Source organism: Salvelinus alpinus, chromosome 25 (assembly GCF_045679555.1).
Source record: "Salvelinus alpinus chromosome 25, SLU_Salpinus.1, whole genome shotgun sequence".
Classification (NCBI taxonomy): domain Eukaryota; kingdom Metazoa; phylum Chordata; class Actinopteri; order Salmoniformes; family Salmonidae; genus Salvelinus; species Salvelinus alpinus.
In genome coordinates this window covers 42,213,744-42,225,008 of record NC_092110.1, presented here as the reverse complement: position 1 = coordinate 42,225,008, position 11,265 = coordinate 42,213,744, and the positions used below count along the sequence as shown (strand labels likewise).

Below are 11,265 nucleotides of genomic sequence, written 5' to 3'. Positions count from 1 at the left end.
TCTCCATGTAATGTTAATGGGGGAGATGACGCTACAACATTCTATGGCAGCCATGTTATGTAAAATGCAGAAACCTCAATGTCCCATCTCTCTAGATATATGACGCCGATAATGAGTGGGTTGAAGTTTAAATGTATGTCTAGTATTCTGACAGAAGGTGTGTGGAGTGTCGAGAGGAGTGTTGTCGTGGTTGTTGTGAGAAACAGGATAGGGTAGAAGGATGGATGGAATGAGAGCGAAATAGAGAGGAGGGAGAGAGAGGGAGAGAGGGAGGGGAAGAGGGAAAGAGAGGGGAAGAGGGAAAGAGAGGGGGAGAGGGAAAGAGAGAGGGAGGTGGAAAGAGAGAGGGAGGTGGAAAGAGAGAGGGAGGTGGAAAGAGAGAGGGAGAGAGAGGGGGAGAGGAGAGGGAAAGAGAGAGAGAGAGGGGGGAAGATGGAAAGAGAGGGGAAGATGTAAAGATGTAAAGAGAGGGGAAGAGGGAAAGAGAGAGGGAGGGGAAGAGGGAAAGAGAGAGGGAGGGGAAGAGGGAAAGAGAGAGGGAGGGGAAGAGAGGGGAAGATGGAAAGAGAGGGGAAGATGGAAAGAGAGAGGGAGGGGAAGCGGGAAAGAGAGGGGAAGCTGGAAAGAGAGGGGAAGAGGGAAAGAGAGAGGAAGATGGAAAGAGAGAGGAAGATGGAAAGAGAGAGGAAGATGGAAAGAGAGGGGAAGATGGAAAGAGAGGGGAAGATGGAAAGAGAGGGGAAGATGGAAAGAGAGGGGAAGATGGAAAGAGAGGGGAAGATGGAAAGAGAGGGGAAGATGGAAAGAGAGGGGAAGATGGAAAGAGAGGGGAAGATGGAAAGAGAGAGGGAGGGGAAGATGGGAAGATGGAAAGAGAGGGAGAGGGCAGGATAGAGTGCTAGATATGCATCAACCATTTGTCATTGCAGGGTCAGTGCCATCTCAATGATGAGTTACATTTACATTTAATTGATTGGATGTACAGGACGTATATAGTATATTGTAGCCTGGTACCTCTCTGTTTGTGCTATCATTCCACTCCTTGCCACTCCTTGTGATTGCCAAACATATGACATGGAGTACAAGGTGTGGAATGTTAGCACAAAACAGTTCTGCATTTCAGGCTAATTCTATTGCACATTTCAGTCTTCATCCGATGAGTGCAGAGGGTCTCAGTGGCCGGCTACATCCGATGAGTGCAGAGGGTCTCAGTAGCCGGCTATAACAGGAGCCACTGTCATTAGGGGAGTGTATTCATAAGTGCACAATGTAGCAAAAACGTTTCACAATGGAAAATGTTTTGTAACGAAAACAAGAGTTCCTATTGGACAAATTCAGGTAGGTCCCTCTCCGTTCCGTTTGCTTCTATTTTAGTTCCTAGTGAATACACCCCAGGACTAGGGCTGTCTAGGCTTAAAGTCATTTCATTTGAGGATCCAGACCACTCCTTCTTCCAGCCTTACAAGATAAGTAATCTCTTCTGTGTTGTCATCCTCTACCACCCTCCATCCTCCCTTCTCCACCAGCCATCGTTTCAGGGCCTTTGGTTACGAAGTGATCTTGACAAAGAGTTATCTAGCTAATTTGTGCCTGGCAAAGTGTTTGAAACGATCCATCTTCGCCACATAAAAAAAAGAGAGGGAGGGAGGGGGCTGAAAAGTTGAGCACTCGCTTTTTAGGAGTTAATTAGTTAATTTATCAAATGATTATTTCATTAGGTTTCTGCTATTTGTTTTTCAAAATATCAGCAGGATTTCTTTTTTTAAAGCTTGGTGAGAAAACAAAATGTCCCCTTGACAGCCTTGCCTCGGGAAGGTTTATAATATACATATAGAAAGAAAAAAAACACACAAAAACGTATTAACATAAAACACAAGGGAAAGCTGGAGCTTAAATTAAGACATTGGGTCCCAGGTCTGTTTGTGCTGTCTTGCCAACTCCTATGGTCATTGTCAAGCAAATCGTTGACAAGACAACACAAACAGACCTGGGACCAGGCTATGATGTGCGGGTGGGGCAGAGCATACTGGGGGGGGGGGGGGGGGGGCAGTGCAGACTGGGGGGGCGGGGCAGTGCAAAGAGCGGAGCTGGGAGGTTAAAGGCTATTGGCACATGAGAGCGGGGGCGTCGTCCTCAGTTCCAGATGAGTGTCTATGGTAAAAGTCGCTACTATAGTAACGGTCGCTACTATGGTAACGGTCGCTACTATGGTAACGGTCGCTACTATGGTAATGGTCGCTACTATGGTAACGGTCTCTATGGATACTAGCTCTAGTCGCTGCCTGCGGGGCCTGCTAGTAAGGCCCTTTAGTGTGTCCAAAGATCCCGATGGGGAAATGTTTGACGTGTGACGACCACTGTGCCGCCAACTGGAAAAACTTGACATCATTCCACTCCACGCCGTCAATCAGCACTGGAAGAAAAGAGAGAATAAAAAAAATAAAAAATAAACTTTACCTGTTGAATTACTAGTTCTTCATAATTCATGTAATACCAGGCTCACTAATACTAGGGGCCAGATTTGGCCCGTGTGCCGCCAGTTGCAGACCCCTACTCTATGGAGGGTGAAATGAGGACACAACATGGAGGTTGGAGGGCAGCAAAATTCCAGTAACTTTCCCCAAATTCCCAGAAATCTTGGATATGAGGATTCCTGGATTTCCTGCTTATTCCCTCCTGACATTAGGAATCTTCCAACCAGGATTTCTGGAAAATCTGGGAAAGTGACCAGAGTTTTGTAACCTTAGGAGGTAGGAAGGAGTCTTACCCCTCAGCATTGTCTGCTGGTGCTTGGCAGTGCAGATCAGTCGACTGATGCCATCGATCACCTGGCTCTTAGACTCCACATCCTTGTCTTTAGTCTTCTTTGGCAGGAACATGACTGGTAAGAGGGAACAGAGATAATCAGAATTCCTAACTTGAAATGCGAGTGCTAATCATGACAATCAACTATCGTCTTTTTTTTGTTGTTGCGAAAACTCAAGTTGTAGTTGCAGTGTTTGTTGTTGTTGTTGCAGTGTTTGTTGTTGTTGTTGCAGTGTTTGTTGTTGTTGTTGCAGTGGTTTTTGTTGTTGTTGCAGTGGTTTGTTTGACAAAACCAAAGAATGCCTATGGAAGTCGTTCCTTGTCCACATACTGCTTTAAAAGTAAGAAATATATTGAAAGGCAACAAAATGTAGACATTTTAACTAACTCTTTAAAAAGGTTGTGTTACCTACAATACGGTCCAGTGGCGGTTGGTGACGTTTAAGATGAGGGAGGCCAATTCGTGTTTTTCTTTTTTATAAGCATGGCCTTCTATTACAGCGTATTGGATGACTGTCATTCATATTCCATTCACTCAGTTCAATGTAACATCCATAGGTTTAGACTACTACATGATACTGTAATTTCCCCTGTACCCATCATGAGGTTGATACAACCTAGCCTATGAATGAAAGTTTACAACGTAGGTGCACATGACGTGAATCTTGCCTGCATCTAGCTGATATAGGATGTAATCAGTTGCAAACAAGAGTTTCTATTGGACACATTTAGGTATGTTTATCCCCGTTTTGCTTTTAAACAGAATCGGTGCGATGAATACACACCTGATCAAGGCAATCCCACAGTTCACTTTAATAGCAGCCACATACAAACAGCATGAACATTTTGCTCGTTGTATAATTCCTTCTCGTACTATACGCCCTCTCCTCTCACCTTTTCCCTTGGCTTGTGGACTTCAGTGCCCAACACAACAGCTTTCTGTGACCAGGCCGCAAAAAAAACACATTTCCACGCCAAACCTTCATACCATAACCGCTACACAGCCTACATCGTTGTCACCCTATTAGCTAGCGCGTCATAGTCAACATAGCTAGCTACAAGAACTAACCAGTTAATAAACCCACAACAATCGTGCAGTACAGTAAGCAGTTTAGCAGGCCCGGTGTACAGCAAGCAGTTTAGCAGGCCCGGTGTACAGCAAGCAGTTTAGCAGGCCCGGTGTACAGCAAGCACCGGCAGGCCTAATGGCAATAAATTAATAAAACCAAAAGCTTACCTTGACTTGGAGGAGTTACAGTGTTGGATAGCCATAGCCAGCTAGCTAACATAGCATCTCTGTCTGGTTGAAATGGGTGTTTGAGTAGGTAAATGGAAAAAATCTACCTTTAAAAAAGAAATCTTTCTCTTTTTCAGTCAACTACTCACCAGACTATTGAGGCTACTGTAGACCTTCATAGCAAAACAGTGTGTTTTAATCAATTATTTGGTGACGTGAATATATTTAGTATAGTTTTATCTATAAAGGATAACTTTTTTTAGTGTTTCACTATTTTTATGAAATTCACTGAGGAGGACGGTCCTCCCCTTCCTCCTCCGAGGAGCCTCCACTGGTACGATCAGTACAAGCCATTACCTTTCTTGTTCTTCTCCTTCATGACGACGGTCATGGACATGGTGGGCTGTGGCTGGGCCCCGGCCTGGGGGAGCCTGCTGACCTGCAGCGAGCGAAACGTACACTTCAGAGTGTTCTTAGAGGAGGACGAGTCCCTTTTCTCCACGTCTCTCTTCCTGTCAGCCGGGGACGGAGCCACCCAGTAGTCCACCTGTAGTCCCATCAGCTCCCCCTGGGGAGAACTACAACACCCAGCAGACATCACACCACAGAGGGAGGAAGAGAATAAGGAACAAATTGATCGGTAGAAACAAGACGATAAGATCAGTTAAAATGTACAATATATGAAACCATCATTTGCCAAATTTAGTAATTTTCCACAGTTTATTTTATTGTTTTATTACATTCATCTATATTTGTATTTCTATTTTCAAATGTAATTCTCTGGATGAACACGTACCTGTATGAACTGAAGCTTGTGTTGACGGAGGGGGAAGAGGGAGGGGTGGGTGAGGCTTCCTTCAGGGCGGGGGACACCTGAGGAGGGGTGGAGGAGTGGAAAACCATCCCCATGGGGGACGCATCGTCAGAGTCACCTGATAATACAGAGTGGGATAATATTACAACAAGCTGTATATATATATATATATATCATAGAATACTACAGAATGACATAGAAACTAATTCTCACTGATGACATGGAAGTACATGCAATAACGGTGGTACGTTGTCCACAACTAATGTCTCACCTGATGTTGCAGATGACTGGTCCACGATGCCAACTTTCACCATCTGGGGTTAAGAGGGTTCAAGTTATTTTAGGTCAAATTCCAGGATAAAGAAAATGGATCTGTCTACATTAAGAGAAAGATACCTACTCTGATAAATGGACCTGTCTACATTAACAGAAAGATACCTACTCTGACAAATGGATCTGTCTACATTAAGAGAAAGATACCTACTCTGATAAATGGATCTGTCTACATTAAGAGAAAGATACCTACTCTGACAAATGGATCTGTCTACATTAAGAGAAAGATACCTACTCCGATAAATGGATCTGTCTACATTAAGAGAAAGATACCTATTCTGATAAACGGATCTGTCTACATTAAGAGAAAGATACCTACTCTGACAAATGGATCTGTCTACATTAAGAGAAAGATACCTACTCTGATAAATGGATCTGTCTACATTAAGAGAAAGATACCTACTCTGATAAATGGACCTGTCTACATTAAGAGAAAGATACCTACTCCGATAAATGGATCTGTCTACATTAAGAGAAAGATACCTACTCCGATAAAGGGAATGAACTTCTGACACGAGTCCTCATCAGGGCTGTAGAGAGACCAGGGCAGAAGCCAAACATAGGGAAACAGGAAATAGAGTGAGCATGTGCAGAATAGAATAGATTCAGGATGGAGGGTGGGTCTAGTATTGAGACTAGAGGCTTCAAGAACCCTATGATGGTTAGAGCTGTCATGTGCTCCACTCGAATAGAATGGTTGGTTTCTAACCAGGCAGCCAGTCGCCCCCAGGGTTGGGTAAAGCCTTCATCTTATTTATTAATGTTGCTTGTTTCTACAGATCCCAGGAGACAGATTGATCAGCTTGAACACAAGACAGCCAGAGTGTTTCTTAACCATGAAAATCTTTGTGCGGTTTGAAGGAAATATCGTTTTGAGACCAGGGTTGGGGTCAATTTGCATTCCAATCCAGTCAAGTCAGGAAGTTAACAGAGATTTCAAATTCCAATTTTACTCATGGCTTGACTGAATTTAAATGGAATTGACTCCGACCTTGTTGGAGAGTCTGGGGGTCATCAAGAAGAGGGAGGACAAAGTGTGTAAAGAAATGAAGGGTGGGTGAGTAAACGACCTAAAAACAACCCAGATTTAACCACGTGATTCTCTTAGTTCATTAAGAAATATATTAAATACACAGTATCGAGGGTCAACTTGCTACAGTCATATCAGAATATATAAAAATGAAAAAGCTTGGTGGTTAATAGCAACAAAATATAACTTTTATCATATTTTCATGGTCCTTTGAGACAGATTTAAGAAATTATATTTTTCAATTTTCTATTTAACCTATAGTATGGGTCTATATTGATACAATGGAACTGTAGAGGCTCCTTGGGAACCGAGGGAGGAGAGATTCTATTGGTTAATACCACTCTGACCAACCTTACTACAGTAATGCCATGCTATTGGACAGAGAAAGTCACATGATAATTAGTAACTACTAACTAGTACTACAGCTATAGATCAACAGTCTCCTGAAGCAGGAACCATTTTTAAACGACGACCCGTTCAAAAAAATGTAAAAAACAAAACAAAAGACCAATAATTTTGTTTGATTTATACTCAAACACGTTTTGGTTTTGTAGTCTTTGAATGGCATGGCTTTAATTTGATTAAATCATTATCATTGTTGGGTGTGTAACTGATGTACGTGTCTAGACGGTCGTTGTTTCAATGGTCTCCAAGCCTCGAGTTTCATCAAATCCTTTTTAAAGGTCCAAAAACAAATCCTGGAGAAACAAACAGTCTGACCCGTTACATTGATGATCATATTGTCTATGTAATAGAACAGGTTCTGCTTTGGAACCCACTACTAAAAAATCTAAACCAATCATATGCCCCCGGGTTGCCCTCTAGTACCCAACAACCCAACACCTGATTGGTGGCGGAGAAGCAGGGAGCAAGACATGCATGCTGCATAGCCAATCACTGGCCTGCACCAAGCCATCCCATCATTCCTGCTGCAGCCAATCAGACACCACCACACCAACAGGACACAGGAAGGTTTTAGGAAAAGGTATGTCACAGCACCAGCTAGTAGGGTCGGGGTCAAATCCCATTCAATTCCCATTCAACTCCCATTCAACTCCCATTCAACTCCCATTCAACTCCCATTCAACTCCCATTCAACTCCCATTCAACTCCCATTCAACTCCCATTCAATTCATGAAGTACAAAAATGACAATTCCTAAAATGACAATTCCTTCAATGCTTTTCAATGAGTAAAGTTTTGAATTGGAATCGTGTTAACTTTCTGAATTGACTGGAATAAGAATGGAATTGACCCCAACCCTACCAGCTAGGCTAGGGAACTGCTATCCACCACCCACTCCCTCCCTCCCACCGCCTCATAGGGCTCTGGTCAAATGTAGCACACTATATAGGGAATAGGGTGCCATTTGGGACGCAACCCAGATGTATGGCCAATGTACATGCATTAATGTTCCATTAGACCATGGTAGAACAAAAGGGCAATCAATCTAGCAGGAAGCTTGATTACATCACACACAGGGAGAGATAATGGAATGGTATGAAACAGAAAGAAGGGAGGAAGGAGGGAGGGAGTAGAGGAGAAAGAAAAGGAAGAGGGGAGGAAGAGGAGGGGAGGAGGAAGAGGAGAAAGAAAAGGAAGAGGAGGGGAGGAAGAAGGGAGGAAGAGGATGGGAGGAGGAAGAGAAGGAAGAGGAGAAAGAAAAGGAAGAGGAGAAAGAAAAGGAAGAGGAGGGGAGGAAGAGGAGGGGAGGAGGAAGAGAAGGAAGAGGAGAAAGAAAAGGAAGAGGGGAGGAAGAGGAGAAAGAAAAGGAAGAGGGGAGGAAGAGGAGAAAGAAAAGGAAGAGGGGAGGAAGAGGAGAAAGAAAAGGAAGAGGGGAGGAAGAGGAGAAAGAAAAGGAAGAGGGGATGAAGAGGAGAAAGAAAAAGAAAAGGGGAGGAAGAGGGGAGGAAGCGGGAAAGAAGAGGAGGGGAGGAGGAAGAGGAGAAAGTAAAGGAGGGGAGGAAGAGGATCCAGAGAACAGCAGCTGTAACTGACAACCTGCCACTTTATCAGTACATTTCCCATAGATTCACTTTTTTCTTGTTTTAGTTTATTTGTCAGGGACCGTGCATGACAACTATTGTACCATATTTAGCTACATAGCTTGTTAGTCATGTGTGTCTTAACTTGATAGACAATGAAGCATGCCATGTCAGGATCGTTGTCGGTTCGAATCCCGCTGGGGCCACCCAGATGAAAATGCACAGAATACTGTATGTCGCTTTGTATAAAAGCGTTGGCTAAATGTCATATATTATTATGATCATTTCTAGAGTAATGCTAACCGGGTAAGGATTGTGTGTTTGTTAGCAGCTGGCTGTTAAAGGGTCAGGTTACAGATAGATACAGACTGCTGAGGAGAGGAGAGATCTGGTCTAAAACACAGAGAGAGAACGAGAGAGAAACAGAGAGAGAGAGAACGAGAGAGAAACAGAGAGAGAGAGAACGAGAGAGAAACAGAGAGAGAGAGAACGAGAGAGAGAACGAGAGAGAGAACGAGAGAGAGAACGAGAGAAACAGAGAGAGAGAGAGAGAGAGAGAGAGAGAGAGAGAGAGAGAGAGAGAGAGAGAGAGAGAGAGAGAGAGAGAGAGAGAGAGAGAGAGAGAGAGAGAGAGAGAGAGACAGACAGAGAGACAGAGAGAGACAGAGGGGGAGACAGAGAGGGAGGGCAGGTGGATGAATCACCAGGAGAAACAGACTGAAGCAGACCACAATACCTTACTGCAAAATCAAAATGAAAGCTCTTTTTCCTTCAAAGATAGAAAAAGAACAAAGAAAACATAAAAAAAAGAACATGTTATTGACAAACACACAGTGATGGACAGAGACAATGGCATTGGTTAACAGGGTTCTGCTCTCAACAGACCAACGTCTCTCTCTGAAATGAACAGGCTCCCCAGGTAGAGCTGCATTCGAGTAACTTTCCAAAATTACCAAGTTTTTGAGAAATCCTGGTTGGAATCAGAGAAGGGAATAAGCAGGAAATCCGGAATCCTCTAACCAGGATTTCTGGAGAACTTGGGAATTTTGGTACTGACCTGTGTCCATAGTACAACCCTATTCCAACGTGACCTATGTCAGTACCATAACCATAGTACAACTCTACTCCAACGTGACCTATGTCAGTACCATAACCATAGTACAACTCTACTCCAACGTGACCTATGTCAGTACCATAAGCACAGTACAACCCTATTCCAACGTGACCTGTCAGTACCATAACCACAGTACAACCCTATTCCAACGTGACCTATGTCAGTACCATAACCACAGTACAACCCTATTCCAACGTGACCTGTGTCAGTACCATAACCACAGTACAACCCTATTCCAACGTGACCTATGTCAGTACCATAACCACAGTACAACCCTATTCCAACGTGACCTATGTCAGTACTATAACCATAGTACAACCCTACTCCAACGTGACCTATGTCAGTACCATAACCACAGTACAACCCTATTCCAACGTGACCTATGTCAGTACTATAACCATAGTACAACCCTACTCCAACGTGACCTATGTCAGTACCATAACCATAGTACAACCCTATTCCAACGTGACCTATGTCAGTACCATAACCATAGTACAACTCTACTCCAACGTGACCTGTGTCAGTACCATAACCACAGTACAACCCTACTCCAACGTGACCTATGTCAGTACCATAACCACAGTACAACCCTACTCCAACGTGACCTGTCAGTACCATAACCACAGTACAACCATACTCCAACGTGACCTATGTCAGTACCATAACCACAGTACAACCATACTCCAACGTGACCTGTCAGTACCATAACCACAGTACAACCCTACTCCAGCGTGACCTGTCAGTACCATAACCACAGTACAACCCTACTCCAACGTGACCTGTCAGTACCATAACCACAGTACAACCCTATTCCAACGTGACCTATGTCAGTATCATAACCACAGTACAACCCTACTCCAACATGACCTATGTCAGTACCATGACCACAGTACAACCCTACTCCAACGTGACCTATGTCAGTACCATAACCACAGTACAACCCTACTCCAACGTGACCTATGTCAGTACCCTAACCACAGTACAACCCTACTCCAACGTGATCTGTCAGTACCATAACCACAGTACAACCCTACTCCAACGTGACCTGTCAGTACCATAACCACAGTACAACCCTACTCCAACGTGACCTGTCAGTACCATGACCACAGTACAACCCTACTCCAACGTGACCTGTCAGTACCATAACCACAGTACAACCCTACTCCAACGTGACCTATGTCAGTACCATAACCACAGTACAACCCTACTCCAACGTGACCTGTCAGTACCATAACCACAGTACAACCCTACTCCAACGTGACCTGTCAGTACCATAACCACAGTACAACCCTACTCCAACGTGACCTATGTCAGTACCATAACCACAGTACAACCCTACTCCAACGTGACCAATGTCAGTACCATAGGTCACGTTGGAGTAGGGTTGTACTGTGGTTATGGTACTGACATAGGTCACGTTGGAGTAGGGTTGTATTGTGGTTATGTCAGTACCATGACCACAGTACAACCCTACTCCAACGTGACCTATGTCAGTACCATAACCACAGTACAACCCTACTCCAACGTGACCTATGTCAGTACCATAACCACAGTACAACCCTACTCCAACGTGACCTATGTCAGTACCCTAACCACAGTACAACCCTACTCCAACGTGATCTGTCAGTACCATAACCACAGTACAACCCTACTCCAACGTGACCTGTCAGTACCATAACCACAGTACAACCCTACTCCAACGTGACCTGTCAGTACCATGACCACAGTACAACCCTACTCCAACGTGACCTGTCAGTACCATAACCACAGTACAACCCTACTCCAACGTGACCTATGTCAGTACCATAACCACAGTACAACCCTACTCCAACGTGACCTGTCAGTACCATAACCACAGTACAACCCTACTCCAACGTGACCTGTCAGTACCATAACCACAGTACAACCCTACTCCAACGTGACCTATGTCAGTACCATAACCACAGTA

General features: G+C 44.1%; 1 protein-coding gene across 4 annotated transcripts in view; it reads right to left on the bottom strand.

Annotated features, from left to right (window-relative positions):
- Positions 1–2,046: 2,046 nt before the first annotated feature.
- The window catches only part of pacs2 (phosphofurin acidic cluster sorting protein 2), a 113,982-nt gene continuing 104,763 nt past the window's right edge, over positions 2,047–11,265 (bottom strand). For 3 of the 4 annotated variants that reach the window (XM_071366842.1, XM_071366843.1, XM_071366845.1), the window contains 7 exons: positions 8,940–8,972; positions 5,677–5,719; positions 5,128–5,170; positions 4,839–4,974; positions 4,400–4,620; positions 2,768–2,881; positions 2,047–2,413 (listed from right to left, as the gene is read on the bottom strand). In XM_071366842.1, coding sequence (XP_071222943.1) covers positions 2,295–2,413; positions 2,768–2,881; positions 4,400–4,620; positions 4,839–4,974; positions 5,128–5,170; positions 5,677–5,719; positions 8,940–8,972 — 709 coding nt within the window. In that variant the 3' untranslated portion in view covers positions 2,047–2,294. The remainder of the gene's footprint in view (positions 2,414–2,767; positions 2,882–4,399; positions 4,621–4,838; positions 4,975–5,127; positions 5,171–5,676; positions 5,720–8,939; positions 8,973–11,265) is intronic. The other variant, XM_071366844.1, reaches the window with a different exon arrangement.